Source organism: Cyprinus carpio, chromosome B1 (genome assembly GCF_018340385.1).
Source record: "Cyprinus carpio isolate SPL01 chromosome B1, ASM1834038v1, whole genome shotgun sequence".
Classification (NCBI taxonomy): Eukaryota; Metazoa; Chordata; class Actinopteri; order Cypriniformes; family Cyprinidae; genus Cyprinus; species Cyprinus carpio.
In genome coordinates this window covers 2,884,361-2,903,310 of record NC_056597.1, presented here as the reverse complement: position 1 = coordinate 2,903,310, position 18,950 = coordinate 2,884,361, and the positions used below count along the sequence as shown (strand labels likewise).

Here is an 18,950-nt window from a genome sequence, read left to right as displayed (position 1 = left end):
TATAACTTGAATTATTAATATTGTGTTAACAAAAACATTTGCAGGATAAGTACAAATCTCAACTGAAAAATAGATGTTGTCAAGCCCATGACTTCATACCTGAATAATAGAATATAATCTATAAAATGACCAATAGGAACAATAATTTAGCTTAATTCTCTGTTTTTTTTCTTCAGTTTAAAGGCGAACTTAAGTTCTGGTGGCATGCTGAACAGATGAATTAGTTCTCTGTGACAGTGGTTTTATGGATGTGCCATCTGGGAGAGCACTGGTCTGATTAGAGGCACATTAAGAAGGACCTCACAGCTGTCTTTCTGCATTTAATTATACCCACCTCCCCATCTTCATGCACACAGAGCACAGATTTAGGAAATAACCTTCTCATTCAGTAGTTATTGCAGAACAATAGGAACATGACAATAATATGAATTGTGTTGACCAGAGGGTATCTGTGTTACACAACATGATGACATAATACAACATAAAATTACCAAGCAAATCCAACATCAAGCCTTTCTGTGTTTCAGGACGTCAAAGCTGTGGTGACACACTCGGTTCAGAGTGCCATCCATTCTATTGGAGGAGTTCAGGTCCTTTTCCCCCTGTTTGCACAGCTGGATTTCCTCCAGCACAGCGGTGACGAGCTGGACACCTCCGTCTGGTGAGAACACCAACTCTGCCTGGGGGCAGAATGAAAATTAGGAAAGGGATTCTCAGTGGGGAAAAAAGATTGAGCTCTTCTCAGTTTTAGCCTGGCCAGGAAAAACTGAAAATTAAGTTAATATTGTCTGTCCTAGAGTTACTAAACCCAGTAGACTCACAGTAGCAGCTTTTTAAGGAGATGTTTAGTCTGTTTTTGGCTGTAGGGTTTGGTCCTTCAGAGGTCAGTGCTCAGTGTCATTCACTGTTATTTTGTGTGGACATACCATTGACTAGGAGCCTATACAAAGTTAAATATTTAACCATGATTGGCTGTAGTACTAACAATTGAGTGTTACCTGGAGTACAAATACCTCAGTCAAGAATTTTAATAGTTTTTTTTCTTTCCCATTATCATAATGACCAGTGTGATCAGTTGTATTGACTTCACTTTGGAGCAGCTATTTATAATAATAAATATGATTCTTTATCTTATTTGACCTGTGAAATAAAAGGGATTACTAAGAGATAAGAGATTACTCGCCAAACAAATAATTTAAAGCCATTATTGTGTTAGATGAGAAAAGCATTGAATAGACATTACAAAAAAGTTTTTTTTTTTTTTTTACATTACAGAATTTATTACACATTATCAACTTTTGAGCCTGTTCATCAAGACTTGTTTTATGGACATTTTAATTTGTTTGGATTTTGACAGCCTCTGGTCACTGTCTTACTTGAACTAGATCAGGTCTATTTGTTATTTAGCATTTTGTTGTTAGTTCTGCTCAGTCTTTCTCTGCTGAAGCTCACCTGTTGCATGTTTTTTTTTTTCTCAGTTGCACACTACTGTCATTTGTGATGGAGCTGTTGAAGGGCTCTGTAGCTATGCAAGAGCAGGTGCTGGCCTGCAAGGGCTTTCTTGTCATCGGTTACGCACTGGAGAAGGTAAGGGCCAAACACGAATATAACTTTATGCATTAAGTATGTTGAACATGTGCATCCAAAGGCAGTTTAAATCCTGCTAATGCTGTAACATAAGAAAAAAGGAGAAAACTGTCTTCCTAAATGTTCAAAGTAAGCTTATACTCTTAAAATTAATAGAAGGGGGTCCTATTAAAACATACTAGCATATGCCTGCAGAAGTTGCTGGGTAACACAGAAATAGAAAAAAGTGGAATGCTTAAGAATTAGGGCTGCACGATTAATCGCATGCATTTGTCATGCGTGTCTCATCAGTAAAGCCGGTTCCGTGATTAGCGGTAAATGTCTGTCACCTGTTTTCAAATGCACCGGGAGTTCATACACAGAGCCGTAGTTCACTGACAAGCTACGCAATATTCTGTTCATAATTGAGATGAATCGCATTCGATTATGAACACGATATTGCGTAGCTTGTCAGTGAACTACGGCTCTGTGTATGAACTCCCGGTGCATTTGAAAACAGGTGACGGATATTTACCGCTAATCACGGAACCGGCTTTACTGATGAGACACGCATGACAAATGCATGCGATTAATCGTGCAGCCCTATTAAAAATACTTAGTATCGCAGCAGTAACTGGATGTCACATGATCATCTGTGTTATAACCAAGAAAAACACTTTAAATACTCAAACCTTGTCCTTTACCTTTAGACCTCCTGTTTCTTTTTGTTTTAAAAGCCTTTTTCTCCCCTTTTCTCTGTGCACATTCACTTTCTTGCTTGTCTTGTAATTTGTTACTCATACCTTAACCAACAGTAAAACGTTCTTGACACTTTAGGTCTCATGTGGCCTCAGGTTGTCACATCAAATCGTTACACTCAATGACCACGGTAATCTTAAATAATATTAATAATAATAAAAAAAAAAAAAAAAAGAATATATATGCAAGTCTGTATCTGAAGGCCCTAAATTGTGCAAATGTTAGAAGCTTTTGACATGATTAAGCTGCTTTTGTTACTATAGAAACTCAACATTGAAATTTTAAATTAGTTCTAAATCCAGTGAAAATCAAAAAACGGTAACAAAGTCTAAAATGATTTATTCAATATTTAAACTGCAGGTAAATATTTAATTTTAGTAAGTCACATTTTATTTTTCCCCTACATTTCCCCCCCTTTTTTCTTTTGTTGCAAAAATAAATGCCTCTACTTAACAAACAGCAATAATCCGTGGTGATATTTTATACAGGAATGCTAGTGCCTCTTTGTTACAGATAGTTATAATGGAGTGTTAAGATTTATAACTGAATTAAGAGATTCATGCAAAGGTTGATTGTCCCTCTCCAAAAACACGTTGGTCTTTCCATTGGTACATCTTAATGTATGAAACACTAATTCATTTGTTCATTGTTCTTGGCATACAGTATGTTTTATTTTTTCAGTGAAATTGTTTATATTGCCCCATGTGTAATTTTTTTTTTATTGTTGTAATATTGCTACTGTTTTGGCTCTCTTAAGAAAGAAATTTCAGTCACAAGAGACCAAACTAGTAAAATTAAGATTTAAAAACTTGTGTACTGTAATTTTAGAAAATAAGATGCATCTGAATGTCACAGCAGGTCAGAATTGCATTGCTGTGAGAACAAAAAACTAGAAGTCACATTTTATTACTATATTACAAAGTAATGTAAAATAGCAGTAAATAAAATGAAACCTATATACACCCAAAACAGCAACCTTCGCACAAAAATGTTTTTGTCGAAAATTGTGCTTACCGGCACAGCCCTACTGAACAACAGAGAAGTTCAATTGAGCCTTTTAACTGTTTGGTTAATATCCAGAATATCCAGTAATTGTCCTATGCTGTATCTTTAAGTCTAAAAAGTAAAAGGATTCTCTTGTGATTGTTTGGCAGTGAGTCATCTGCACGTTGGCTATCAGCCCAGGTGTTTTAAGGAACATTATAAACACAGCTACAACAGCTTGCACAACCTGACAGCTTCAAAAAATCAGCAAATTATATTTCTGTCTTTCACATTTTTTGATTATTAGTTTTTTATTTTTTGTTGTTTATTAACCTAGTTTTATTGTTTTTCATTTCATGTTTGTATTTTCTTCTCAGTCTTCCAAAGTACATGTGACACGACCTGTGCTGGACATTGTCCTTGCCTTCGCCCGTTATCTCAGCAACCTTCCTACTGGAGTTTTGCTCTTGAAACAGCTGTGTGACCACATCCTCTTCAACCCTACCATCTGGATTCATGCCCCAGCTAAGGTATCTTACACATTTACACAAACTGACGCTGCTGCATCATGCTAACTTTATAGTTTACCAATTCTTTGTTCTCTCATATTTGACTTTTTATTGGTGGTTAAAACCGATTTGCTGCCCTCAACAGGTACAGCTGGTTCTCTACACCTACCTGGCCACGGAATTCATCAGCACCGTCACCATCTACAACGCCATCCGCAGAGTTGGAACTGTACTGCAGATCATGCACACACTCAAATATTTCTACTGGGTTGTAAACCCACTGGACCGCAGCGGAATCACGCCCAAGGGTCTTGGTAAGAGAGCAGTATGCTGCAGAAATGCTAAAATAACTTCTCAACATGTCATGAGACTAGGGTATAAGGGTCAAAAAAGGTCCATGAGAAGCTACAGTGGTGGCTACAGTCTGGGGTTCTAAGTCTTTTTACATTTAATGCAGTTTATTTTTGGTGCAAGCTATAGTTGTAAATTAAATTATACAGTATTACTATAAGATCATTAGCTTATACTAATACTAATAATTTGAAGGGCTAAAGTCCTGCTGCAACTTTATATTTGTAATGCATTTAATATTTCATTCTTTTTAATAATCATTAAATATTATTCATTATCTTTCCTTATATTGGTTATAAAACATACTGTCATTGTAAATATCCTGTCTTGAAAATAGTCTTTCTAGAGAAAAAGGGCACTGCAGGTTTGCGCTGAAGATGCTGTGGGAAAGCATCCCATTCCATGATGACTGAGCAATTTATCTTTCAATGTGTTTTGTGTCTAATTTCCAAAGTAGACTGCTTTCTTGCTTGTCTCATTCAAATCTCATTACATGAAATTAAGATTACACTGAGTGAAATATTCTCTTTATTTTGCTCATAAGTCATAAAGGATCAAAGTTGTAAATTACAGTCTAACTTTTCTTTAAGGCACAGAGCAAAAAAACAAATCAAACAAAAACAAAACAAACAAAAAGCATAATGAAAATGGATTAGTGTTATCATAATTTAGGCCCATGGAATATTATTTACATGACTCTTTGTTTCATGATATCCTGCATCAGATGGGCCAAGACCCAATCAAAAGGAGATTCACTCTCTCCGAGCATTCCTGCTGCTGTTTGTCAAGCAACTTATCATGAAGGTACACTATAGTGGCCATAACATACATACAATTTAAATAAAACAAATCCATAAGTGCAGTCCAGGTAATTCCTGTGTGTTTTGTAAATGTAGGATCACGGCGTGAAGGAAGACGAACTGCAGAGTATTCTGAACTACCTGCTCACAATGCACGAGGTATCTTAATGCACCTTCTTTAATTTCAAACATTTTTTAATGCATCTACTATACCAGTAGCATTTTACTGTAAATCAAGGCAGATTATCAATTTTTCATGTTTTTGTTAAACTGTATAGTCTGTGGTGTAACTGCCACCAGATGGCGCTTGGTTCCCACAGCTTTCTCTCGTTAAAAAAATGGTAGTTTACCATCATGCTACTTCCAGCAAACGCTCTCTCTCTCTCTCTCTCTCTCTCTCAATTCAATTTTTTCAATTCAATATGTGCTTTATTGGCATGACAATTGTTACAATGTATTGCAAAAGCATAGTGTTTACATTGAATCTAGAACAGATTTGTATAAAAAATAATAATAATTAAACGGATGAATAAATAAATACATGCATGTTTATATAATTAAATAAAATAGAACAAATAAATTCTATGAATTCTAGAATTCTATGAACAATTAAAACATTTTGTGGTGTGTGTGTTTGTGGCGCGTCACTGATTTGTTGACTCCTCCCTCTTTTTGTGACAGGCATCAATGTATCTTGCTGCTAGTAAGATACAATTTTGTTTTTCACCTAATACATATTGAAGTTGTGTTTTCTTGTTTAACATTTTGAAGTCAGGGCAAAGTACTTCAAATTTTGGATCAAAATTCTTTCTATTGTCTTGATAGTTAGGGCAGCTGGTGAGGAAGTGTTGCTCTGTCTTCACTTCTCCATGTTTACAGTATGGGCTCTCTTTGGGCAGACAGCGCTGTCGATATCTACCCGTCTCTATAGTTAGAGTATGATTGCTCAGTCTGGACCTCGTCATTTGTCTTCTTCGTCTCAGATATTCTGCAGGTGTAATCTCTATTTAGGGCCAAATAACATTCAAGTTTACTTTGTTTTTCTTTTGTTTCATTCCAGTAGGTTAGATAGTTTTCTTTTTGTGTTTGTATAATTTGGTTGGGCAGAATTTTGTGTATTAATATTTCAGTGTCCTAATGCTGACTGTTGTTAGTCATGTTAGTTTGTTTTTGCAAATTCATTAACACATAAATCAAAGAGGGTCGGTGATATTTTTAGGGCTTTAATGCAAATTCATTCATGCAGATATTGAAGAGGGTCGGTGATAGTGGGCAGCACTGCCTCTCTCTCTCTCTCTCTCTCTCTCTCTCTGTCTTTCTATATATATAGAATATTGTCCTTCTAACGTTTTTAAAAACACAACGGGGCACCAATTTTTATTCTTTTTGAAAGTGCCGTTTACTCACTAATAATTTCCTGTCATAGAAGCATATCTATATGCAGTGGATTAATTCTAATGTTAGGTTAATGCAGACACAGATTATAATGTAAGACCCCCTACTTAACTCTACTGCTATAATCACGATGAAGTTTAAATACTAGAACAGTTTTTGCAATGCTGTCTTGAATGACACCTGACTCTGATATATGCTTATTTATTTTACGTATTTTATTTGATAATTTTTTTTTTTTTAAACAGGATGATAATCTGATGGATGTTCTCCAGCTTCTGGTGGCACTGATGTCTGAGCACCCTGGATCAATGGTTCAAGCCTTCGATCAGCGAAATGGAATACGGTGAGAGCTGTTGTTGCCCCTTACAACCAGGCATTATATTCTTCAACCCACATCTATATTAAAAGCTATAAATAAACCTGGGGGAAAAAAATTCTGACAAATGATTTAGAATTAATCACTGTGGAATAATGCGAGGCCACAATACCTCATTCATAGCAGAGTCATCTGAGTCCTGCTTAACAAAACCTATAAAAACACTTTCATAGGTTCACCTGATACCTATGCTGCTGTACTGAGCTCTTATACGGCCCGCATTTACATTTCCAAAGCCTTTATAGACATGCTAGTTCCACTGACAGCCATGGGGTTAAATGTGCACACTAGCGGGGGGGCATCTGGATGGCTCGTCATGATAAAACAGAGGGCCTCACTTTCATTTTAGATCTGACAACCTCATTCAAATCACACTTCCATCAAATCCTACTCCAGAAGGATATAGGCAGATTTATTTTAATATGTAGACAGTGTAATAAGTCTCAGTTACATCTGAGTGTACACGTCAGCTCTTGTGAGATCTGTGTACATACCAGACTGCGTCGCTGCTATTTTCCTTTGTCAGAAGGAAACACTGTGATTGAAAACCCAAATTCAACACCATATTTAAGCTTTACCTAATTGTACATTTGTTTTAAATATCTAATAAATATGGTCACACATTTGTTTGTTAAAAACTTTTTTTATGTGCATTTTTTTTAATGTACTTTATTTTTTTAAATGTTCCTTCTACATTTATTTTGTATATTTTTTTTTCCATCTGTTGTTACGTTTTTTTCTCTTTGGTGAATAACAGGGTCATCTTTAAGCTGCTCGCATCCAAGAGTGAAGGGATTCGTGTGCAGGCACTCAAAGTCTTGGGCTACTTTCTCAAATATTTGTCACCAAAGTGAGTTATTTCTTTATTATTTGAAATAAGGGCTTATAATAATACTGTTAATCATATTAGTAACAATAACATGTTAACCTTGTGTTAATATGTGATTCCTATACTGTACATGATTCAATCCGACTGTTTATTTTACAAAATGTTTCAGTAGTGTATGGTCTAGCTATAAATATTTAGCAGAAATGTGCTCCAGCATACCATCAAATGAGTTGAAGGCTGATTTTTTTCTTTTTCTTTAAATGAACGATTTAAAATAAGTGACTTGGTCTTTTCCCAGAGTGAATTCAGCTGGGTTATTTTGATAACAAATTACCCTCCCTCCACTATTAATTCATGCAGCATGGAAATATTTATGCGCTAACATAGTCAAAGACTGTAGTCGTGTGTGAGCATTTTTCCAAAAGCAGTGTCTGTGGTGTTTGATAGATAAAGCTCACTTTCATTTGTAATCCCATTTGCTTCATGTGAATTTCCCCCAGAAGGAATCTGACCGCCAAGTGTTTTTAAAATAGATGCAGCTTCATTCCGTGACTGCGAAGATATTTTTCAGACGCTTTGGGCTGCAGTTATGCCCTGTTGGGGTTCTGGCTTTATTTGAAGTAGATCACAGTGTGGGTTTGGTGCTGATGTTTTGGATGCCATGCTTTTTAGGGTAAAGTCAGAGGTCATGCTGGCTCACGGCCTGTTCTCTCTGCTCACTGAACGATTGATGCTCCACTCAAACCAGTTCACAGTCACTACATACAACGTGCCATACAATGACATTATCATACATTTTATTTTTTAAATGTCTGCTTATAGCACTGTTTTTGACTATAATATTATGTGAATGTCACCAAAATGTTACATTTCAAAACTAGCATTCTTTATGCAAAAATGACATTCCACTCACATTTGTGGTATCAAATCTAGCCTGCTTTGTGTTGATCTGATTTTCCACTCTTTTTTGTGGTATCTATCAATAAAAAGTGGCAAAAGCCTCTGTTTTTTTTTTTTTTCATTTTTAAATTAACTTAATTTAAAAATAATTTTTCTGTTATCTGTACTTTAGGTAGTTTAGTGAAGATTCTTCACAGATAATTTTAACTGGGCTACTATTTTGAATTCAAATATTCAATTATTGAAGCGTGTTTTCATTTACTTTCTCTCATTTTTATTTATTTTTTTATCTTTATGAGTTGTTTTAATTTTGTATTTTGAAATCTGTTGCCCAAAATTATGCTGAAATCATGATTTAAAAATGTTTTTGTCAGTTGGATAATGATTGTTTTGGATCTGTTGTTATATATCAATGTTGTTATTTTTATGAAACCGGGTACTCCTTCTCATCCCTAATCTGGATTTTGGTGCTTAACTGTATATCAGTGAAGAACCAGAGCTTACTTGTAATTTTCTCCAGATTCTTACGGAGCAGATCTGTACTCAGGTCATTCACAAACAGCACCCAGACCCCGACTCCACGGTGAAGATTCAAAACCCACGTAAGTTATACGACACACAGACAATCTCTTCGCCTTTAACACCAGTAATTAAATGTGCATGTCCAAACTTTATTTAATATATGTTTAATAGATTCAATAAATATTTTTTTTTATAACTAATAAAACTATTTTTAACTTGATCACTTTTTTATTGAAATACAACTGACCGTTTTTATTAAAGGAACAATTTTTTTGTATAACTTTCTTTTTGGTTATGTATTTCAAATTTTTTGGTTAAAACACTTTTTTTTTTTTTTTTTTTTAGTTTACCTGCATTTCTCAGAGAAATCGCAAATTATAAATTAAGTTATGAAGAAATATATATAAATAAAGTTATTTAGTTTACAGCACAGAATACAATATTTACACTCATCACCTCATTCAGAGATATAGTAGCGGTCAACATTACGCCGGTGTGTTCTAAACCGTCTCTTGTATGTATGAAAAAATGTCCTTACACGAGAGACGGCAAGATCACAAGCTGAGTCTGCCTCCTATTGTAAAGTGGCTTAACTCTGCTTATTTTTACTCATGATTTACAATAATAGTGTTAAGTGAGTCTCATTTCATATTTCTGTTCCTGATGCGGTGCACATCAAACAGCCACCAGTATTTTCCTGCGTCTAAAGGTGAAGTATACGGTTACCTCAGACAAATGAAGCTCGTTTGATAGTCACGATTACTCAGATGATAAACACATTAAAAAGTAATTAACTTCCCTCTGTAGCACTGAGATTTTTCACTGCAGTGCTTTCATTCGCAACCAGCTAGATGGTTGAATTCTCTCTTATAATGAGATGCCTTTATTTCCAGCCTCGGTTTATGCTCAATTTTACATGTGTCTCCTTTAAATTCAGTACAGGATTTGGCAGCAATCAGATGCTCTGGTTTTAATGTAAAGAGTGAAACTAATATCGTATACTGATCCATATCGGATCTCTCCCTAATGAAGCTTAATTCTGAGGTACTGCAGGCAGCTGATTAGAGCTGTATTTACATGGAGATGTGACCATGTACACAAACCACTTGCCAGTCAGAGGGACGACAGTGAATCACAGATCCTGGGTCGGTTCTAGAGCGCCCAGATGGAGATGGTAGACCAACAGAGTCTGATTCAAGGCCATCTCATATATGATCAGAGAGTGAGCACAGCAGAGTTTCAGCTTTCTTCTGTGTCTCCTTGATTTGATCTGTGTTGAAGCCTCTAAATGGCTCTGATTGCAGTCTTTAGCCATGTCAGACTCAATCAAACAAACTGAGGAAGCAAAAGTTTCTTTTAAATTAAACTCCGGCACAAACCAGGACCAAATGGTGATTGGAGAGTGAAAAACCCAGAAAAGTGCGGAGATACATGCAAAGGTAATTTTCTACTGGTAAGGTTCAGTGACTCTAATTTGAGTGAGTAAGGCGTAGAAACAACACAATTCTGCTGGAACGAGTGAGAGCATTGGTTACAGATGCTGTCGTGCTCTAAACTCCCTGTGACGGCTGAAATTTGAGCTGCTCTTCTCAACTTAATGCATGCTGACATTGTCTAGATAATTCATCTAAACAACCAATCTTTCCAGTTTAAGCTAACGCTCTGTTCCAGGAAGCCACGACTTTAGCTGCAGAGTTTAGACTATACCGACCTTATGATGTAAAGTATACTTTTACTCCCTCCACAAAATATGCAGGTTATTTCCTCACTAAATGTAGAGTGTTGGGGCAGCAATTAACATGTATCCATTTTTATAAAAATTATATATGAACATTTGGAGTGGATCAAAAAAGTTAATCAAAGTTGTCCTAAGATAAGAATGCATTTTGGTTTTAGGACAACTTTGATGAAAGGTTTTGATCCACTTCAAATGTATATATTCATATTTACATTGACACTGCCAATTAAAAAAAATTGGTCGGTAAGAATTATTTTTTTTTGTCTCTTATGTTCACCAAGGTTTCATTTATTTTATGAAAAATACAGTAAATTGTGAAATATTATTACAAATTAAAATAACTTTTATTTTATTTTATTAGATATTATTTTTTTTTTCTAATGACATAGGTGAATTTTCAGCATCCATTACTCAAGTTTTCACTGTGACCAACTTTCAGAAATCATTCAGATATGCTATTTATTTTTAATTGTATTTTTTTTATCAGTATTGAAATACTTAATATTTTTGTGAAAATCATTATACATTTTTGGGGGGAATTCTTTAACAAAGTTCATTTCTTAAAGTTTATTTGAACACTTTTTTGTTACATTATAAATGTATTTACTGTAACTTTTAAATTTTATGCATTCTTCCTGAAAAAAGATACTGACCCCAAACCTTTGAAATGTTTGGTATGTTTGTCCATGTACATTTTACAAAATTGTGCAGTGTATTTGATAACTAAGTAAAAAAAGGCAGTCAACAAAATCTGTATGCAAAACTATATTGTGTAAAAACAAAAACTTAAGTGACGACTGTCCTTTTAATGGTTCATATGCTTTTTAAAAACTAGGCATTCAGATACAATGTGAAACAGTATTGTTGCTTCATGGGCATTAAAGGCAGATATGTTTTCTCATCAGAGATCCTAAAAGTGATAGCTGCTGTATTAAAGAGCGCTTCTCCAGGAGCAGAAAGCATGGAAGTACGGCGTATCTTCCTCTCAGATATGATCAAACTCTTCAACAACAGCCGAGAGAACCGCAGGTGAGGACACACACACACACACACACACACACACACACACACACACACACACACACACACACACACACACACACACACACACACACACACACACACACACACACACTCTTTTACTTAGATATCTTGTATCTGTTTTTAAATACATCTAATTATGGTGATTACATATTCATCTATTTTCTCTGAAATGAGTACAGGTTTTTTATCAACTTGTTTTTTTCTGTAGGAGTCTTTTGCAGTGCTCGGTGTGGCAGGAGTGGATGCTGTCTTTGTGCTTCATAAACCCCAAGAACAGCGAGGAGCAGAAGATCACAGAGATGGTGTATGCCATCTTTCGCATCCTTCTTTATCACGCCATTAAGTATGAGTGGGGTGGCTGGCGTGTGTGGGTGGACACACTCTCCATTACGCATTCCAAGGTTAGGACCCAAACGCACACACAAAACAACGCATGGAAGGATGTATTAAACGTATGTGACTTACAGTCATGAATGCCTATTTGAATTCACAAAACTTGGTGCTCTTTCATAGATCACAGGAAATGATTTATGCCCACGTTATTATTTGTATTATTCTTTTTATTATTATTAATGGGACCGAACAACGGCTAATAGTAACAAATGAACATACACTACCGGTGGCATTCACTTAATCAAAAGTACAGTAAATGTAGTAATATTGTGAAGTTTTATTACAATTTGAGTTTTCTTTATAAATATATTTTAAAATGTTATTTTTTCTTTTGATGACGAAGCTGAATTTTCAGCAACCACCCGTCTTAAGTGTCACATAAGCCTTAAGAAATCATTTTAATATTTGGTTGCTTATTTGTTGTTAAAGTAACATTTCTTATTAGTATCAGTGTTGAAAACAGTTATACTGCTTAATATTTTTTGTGAAACTCTTAATAGCTTTTTTCAGGATTCAGTGAAGAGTAGAATAGAAATAGGAATAATAGTATTAATTTAATTTAAAAAAATTAATTAAAAAAGCTTGCTCTCCTCAAACTTTTAAATGGTTGTTGTGTACAATTTTTTGGACTTTGCCTCTTTGAAAAGTCCATCAGGAAACGTCTACCACCGTGTCTCTCTTCCTTTCTTCAGCACTGACTGCACTCCTGTAGTTGGTTCCTTCTCTCATTGCCTTTTCCCCTCCTGTGCTCAGGCTCTCTGCATCAGGAGTAATCCACTGGCTTCTCACTGCAGAAACCTGACTGTTAATATGCTTCATAATCAACTAGACTTCTGAGATTAGAATCTGAATTCTTCCACTGCCAAACCCTCTGTTCATACTTTTATTTACAGATTGAATTGCTTCTTTAATGTATTTGAGAACTCTCAGTTTTCTGAGCTTTCTAGCTTCAGAAATGTCTATTTTAAGATGCTCTGTTGATATTGTAATATGGACATGGTTCCAAGCGTAGTGAAGTCATTTGGTGTCAGACTGTGGCTTTGGGCACCAGCTGCTGGCATTGCACCATTGCTTCGCTCTGCTTGAGTTCTTGTCACTGGCCACTTGGGGGTGCAGCTGTGCTATGCAGTGAGGTGTGTAGTGCTCAGTGTGCTTATTCGTCAGCATATGCAGTCTTGTTACAGACTCAGATTTACTTAAGTTTGTTATTTCTGTGGTACTACTGTCACCAAAGGGAATTGCAAAAATAATGACGGGTTTCCCAAACACTTCTCATCTCCCATTGGCTGGACAAACAGCTTCCACGGACTTATGCCACTGACTAGGCCGGTGTTGCTACTGTATGTCAGAGTGGTCAGGATTCTCAAATAAACATCTTGAAATGTCTCGATAGCACCACAGAGCCACAGTGATTGGGGGAATTTTTTTAGAAAAATAAATGTAAATTGTACAAAAAAATAGTAAATTAACTGTAACACAGGAATGCCCAAACCAGGGCCCATGGGTCAAAATAGGTTTGTGACGACCTTTTATTTGGCCTGGCCATGTCATTTCCCAAAGGGGGGGGGAACATGCCACTGGAGCATTAGATGATCAGTGTTCATTTCTAATTCAACTCTTTTTAATTTTTTATTTATTTATTTTTACATTGAGAATATAGAGAATGCAAGTGAATTTGATTAAAAAAAACTTTTTGGAATATAGTTATTATTGATTTTATGATATAAGGATATTATGAACAATTACTTTCAGTCTGTGACCAAAAATCAAGTTTGAATTTTGACCCTTCATAGTAAAAAAGTTTGGGACATCCGCTATCAGTGGTTTAATGTCAGTTGACTCTGCATATTCTCATAATTGAGTTTTTTTTTTTAAATACAAATTCCACGCTTCACCTTTAAAGATGACAAAGAAGCACACACACACACACACACACTCAAAACAAAAACATTATTATTTAGGGTGGTTTATATTTTCAATTATACTGTATTTCATAAAGAATGTGTATTGTGCAAATGGGTTGCATTGTAAATAGTCTTAAATGGTTCAAATATTTTGGTAATATATTTTGCATATTACAACTCTGATGTATTTGTAGTTTATTCATTTCATATGAGAAACTCTAAAAATGAAACAAATTGGTTCATTAACATTTATGTTTATTCATTTTCAGCCGTTTCATCCATAATGATTTACAAATGAGAATAATACCAGCGAAAGGGATTAATTCAGGGGGGTTGGGGGGGGGGGGGGGTAAATTGTGCTAAATAACTTAGTTCAGAAGCATGCTAAAATGCATTTAAGATAAAAATTATATCGATGATAGATACTAATAGTAAACGACATACATTTTTCAGTCACACCCCAAAGTTAATTGTCAAATTACATTATACACAGTAAAATAAAACCTAATCTGTTGGTGGATTGAGCAGCGATAAAGTATTGCAGCATGCTTTGCTTTCATTCTTTTTTCATGCAGACATGTTATATTTGAGTGTGCTTGCATTCCTTAAGTAGCTCACTGCTGAGCAAGTGCACACAAATTGATCATTCCCCTTCCTATGGGTCAAGCCTGTAATTGCTTTTTTGCGCTATAATTGCACAAGATTAATGCAGGTAAGGTCCTGTTCTGTTTACAGCGTCTCTGCTCTGATCTAAAAACAGAAAAGGGGGTTGTGTGTTTGAACTGAAAAGGTGCAGCAGCGCAGAGCTAGAGAGATACATGCATCTGCTGAGGGAAAAAAAGCTAAAGAAACTCAATTGCAATTTTATTGTCCAGCGTGATAGATTTCCTGCCAACTCTGGAGTAGGAGAGCTGTTTGTCACTGTAGCTCTCCCTTTCAGCTGCAGGGGCTGACTTTGTGTGTGTGTGAGTGTGGGGGAGAGAGAGAGAGAGACATTGTGTATGGAATCTTAGTGATGCACAGTATATGTGAATGGTATGTGTGTTTTTTAGGTTGTAGTATACAAGGTCTCCAGATCCCCATGTTTGAACACATTTAATATTCATCTCAAATGGCCTTGGCAATCATTAGGACAAGTCCTCATAAATTCAACCAGCCTTTTGGGAACCCCCTGGTAAATAAATACATGCTCTTGGGCAGACATACATACATTTAGACAAGCATGCAAAGCTTTTTTTTCCTCCTCACCTGTTCGTTTGTTTTTCCACTTTGCTGTGGAGTGCTGTCTGTCAGAATATTTCTTAAATATATTATTATAACATAAACATGAAATATTTCTTAAACATATAATTTTATATTGAATACATTCTGTTACTACGGTTCATTTTCATTACATAATAAAATACTCTTAACACAAAGATTTTAGCAAGTGTGCTGTTGTCTGATTGTTGCTTGCTTGTGTTTTACTGGGCATGTGTGTTTCAAAACAGACAAAGTCTCCTTTCCAGCCAGCCCACTGTAGGCAGGCAGATGTTCCTGCAGATGGGCCTGCTGACATCACAGCTTACCCAAGGTGCCCCTGTCCCAGCACTGCACATAAATGAGACTGGCTCCACACAGTTACTGTAGGGACAGTTTTCTGCTGAAAGTGATCACCTTGTGAAAGCCCTCTATGCTTTCCTAGTCAGCACTCTTCTGTTCCACTGTAAAGAACATCTTAATGGGTGAAGGAGATGTTGTAATGGTCCTGTACAAGTGGCTGCTCTTCTGGAGCCTTTAGTTTCCTTCTGGAATGCTCTATTGAGAGTTCTGTTATCTCCTCTGGGGCATCACACTATGCTTTTGTGTTCTCCAAGGGAAGGAGAAAGTGTTCTGAAGCAAAGTCATGAATTAACATATAAGCGTTTATAAGAACATTTATTTAGAGCACATTATTTCAGCATCATATTGGCTGAGAGCCTTTTCCAGTGGTGCAGTATTCTAGTAAATACATATAGTATCACTACGGTTGCAGTATTTCTCACAGCAAGTGTCACGGTGGATGCCCAAATCTACAATAATGGTATAAATAGTACTGTTTTGGTGTTAAGAGTTGGGCGAAAATCTGATTTATTAATAAACACAATGACTATTTTAAAATTTACTTAATTTACTTTACATTCTATTACCGTTTCACTCATGATTGACTGAATAACAATTTTTATGATAGCTGTAGTTGTTTGTTATATATTATGATTCAATAAATAATATTTTATGTAAATAATAATAGTGTTTAATAGTAGTGTTAATTATTAGGAAATCCTGTGTGTGTTCCTGATGGTTCTAAACTGACTTTTTCAAATTAGCAACGATCCTTGGGCTCAGCTGTAAACTGTCAAACTGAGATTTGAATCTATGGCGGAAGGAAGTAGTTCCACACAAAAGCGGTTTTTAAAGACATTCCGTTGTTGTTTTTTATGTCTTTACACACTCATGCGTTGAACTGTTGTATAAATGCAGTATCACATGAGTAGCCGTGTGATATGGCTGTATATCAGCACAGCTGTGATTACTGTCCCTCTGGCTGAATCATGTGCTGATATACACCCGTATCTCTCTGCTACTCATGCGATATTGGTCATATATAAAATCAAAATTAGTAATTGTATTATATCTTAAGGGGGAATTGTGTGATCATCTTGACCTAAACTGTATGCCACTATTAATATCCCTTCCCCATTTTTGGCCTCTGTAAAGTAAAGAGACTTTATGGTGTTGTATAGGAAGACTGCTTATACCCTGCAGCTCAAGCAGTACCTTCTTTTCAATCTTTATTTTCTTGCACTTTCTTAACATTCTTAACAATTCTTGCTAACCAGCAAGAAACAGATTTAAAAACAAAGATGCTTGTCTTCTTTGACAGTTGTGTGATTCTGGGCCTAATGGAGATGTTGGAAGGAATGACCTGCCTATCTAACAACGTCAAGCCTATTTTGTGGTGTCATGAAGCTGCTTATCGTACTTGACAACAGCAATACTATGGATTTAGAAGACAATGGGATCCAGTACTGGAACATTGCTTGTAAAATTAAAAAAATTAACACAAACATCGCAAAATAAACAAACATTGACTGTAACATTGACATTGACAGTGATAAACCATTCACATTCTTGACAGTCATTTTGCAAGCTTATCATACCATCACAAAAGCAAAGTTTTAAGAATTTCCTGAGTGTTTTATGACCAACCTTTATATTTAGCTGTCTTACAGAAATTTCTAAGATGGCAGTCCCTTTCATTTTAGTATTATTGTATAGTAGCTTAGTATTATTATTGTATTGTTCCACTTTTTCTAATTTTAAGAATAAGCCCAGCGGGTGAAAAAAAAAATCTGTCTGTGGATCAAAACAAAATACAACACTTTTCTTCAAAACAAAGTATTTTATGCAGTTTTGCTTCACAGGTACTTTTGCAGCTTTTAATGTTATGTTTAGATTTTTAAACTTAAAAACTAGAGAGTCATTCTGTTTAACTTTCCTAAGTTTCTCTTTGCGTACCTTTGTTGTACACTTATGCAGACAGCTGTGAGTGTATCAAAGGGAGGGGGAAAAAAAACTAACAGTGTATTTTGGACAGAAAAGAAGGGATTCAGTCGACTGACCACATTGATTTTTGCAGGAATGGAATCGCATTTAGCTAATCCAATTAGAGCATTCTCAGGGTCCCTATTTCCCCTTTGTTTTGCGGTTACTCACTATCTATTGATCTAAATGGGGCTCCCTACCAGCCCTACAGTGAGATTCTGTGGCCGACTGATCCCTGCTGATCTAAGATCAGTGATTTAAGCGCTGCGCCTGTCTGTTGCTGAGTTTGCAGTATGATTGCTGCAAGTTCTGCTGGATCATCAGTCTGATGCTGGGTGACTCTTGTCTTGAATAAGGGATGCATGCATGTACTTATTTATCTATTTTGTACTTTATTTTTATTTGTTAATTTTGAATTTTTGGCTGGTAAAGTGCAGTTTTTTGTAATGCAATTAATTATTGATATTTTTCTAAAAGGCCTCTTGAAAAATGGATTTGCATTAAGTTGTATAATTTGGAAACCAGACAACCTGGTGATACAAAGCTCATTGTCATGGTATGAAACCTGCACTATATCCTTTTAGATGAATTGTAGGTTTTTCCATGCCCCACATCTAGTTTTTGACCGGAATTAAATAAGATGAGATTGAAACTGATGTATAGCCCACCCGGTGGCATACAGACTATATTTCAAAACCACATTTCTATAGTTACCCCCTTTCCAGAGTAACTTTATCTCTACAACACACCAAGGGCTCACATGTACAGTGTACCATTTGCCGGTTATGGTAAGGTAACTAATGCTTTTCACATGACGTAATACTTTATTGGTACGATACGCATTGTAGTGAGCTGCCAGACAATGAGGTGCTTTTAGTGTGCATATGAGGATTTTTTAAACATTTAACAGCATATGGTATACTTACTGATTCTTGAAGATAATACCTAACAGGATAATATGGGGCCTCATGTGGAGCTTTTAAACCCTTAGAGGTTTACATGAGCTCTAACTTTCTTTTTTCACAAATCCTCAAATGCCTTTCAGGCCTTCCAGATATTTTTGGACGTTTATTCGAAATTGAGTTGTTATATCTGTAAGGCTCCGTCCCTTCATATGGTATCTAATCACAAAGGAGGTGAATGTTTTTCTGAAAATGCACCGTGTGGATTTAATAGCTAAATGTTAAATGCTGATTTGAGCTCAGACTAATGGTCTTGCTATTCCAAATAAGAGAGTCAGGAGAGAAAGAAAACTAGCAATACATTTCAGAGCTGTCCATTCAGAGCAAACAGCCATGGATTACCAATCAGACCAC

The 18,950-nt window shown here is 35.8% G+C and overlaps 1 protein-coding gene across 1 annotated transcript in view; it reads left to right on the top strand.

The window, feature by feature from the left end:
- LOC109092473 (lipopolysaccharide-responsive and beige-like anchor protein) overlaps nucleotides 1-18,950 on the top strand; it is a 251,762-nt gene that overhangs the window by 58,611 nt on the left and 174,201 nt on the right. The window contains exons 10-21 of the mRNA XM_042716239.1: nucleotides 528-661; nucleotides 1,479-1,587; nucleotides 3,687-3,839; nucleotides 3,964-4,132; nucleotides 4,894-4,973; nucleotides 5,066-5,128; nucleotides 6,610-6,707; nucleotides 7,498-7,590; nucleotides 8,242-8,342; nucleotides 8,982-9,071; nucleotides 11,635-11,758; nucleotides 11,982-12,174. Coding sequence (XP_042572173.1) covers nucleotides 528-661; nucleotides 1,479-1,587; nucleotides 3,687-3,839; nucleotides 3,964-4,132; nucleotides 4,894-4,973; nucleotides 5,066-5,128; nucleotides 6,610-6,707; nucleotides 7,498-7,590; nucleotides 8,242-8,342; nucleotides 8,982-9,071; nucleotides 11,635-11,758; nucleotides 11,982-12,174 — 1,407 coding nt within the window. The remainder of the gene's footprint in view (nucleotides 1-527; nucleotides 662-1,478; nucleotides 1,588-3,686; nucleotides 3,840-3,963; nucleotides 4,133-4,893; nucleotides 4,974-5,065; nucleotides 5,129-6,609; nucleotides 6,708-7,497; nucleotides 7,591-8,241; nucleotides 8,343-8,981; nucleotides 9,072-11,634; nucleotides 11,759-11,981; nucleotides 12,175-18,950) is intronic.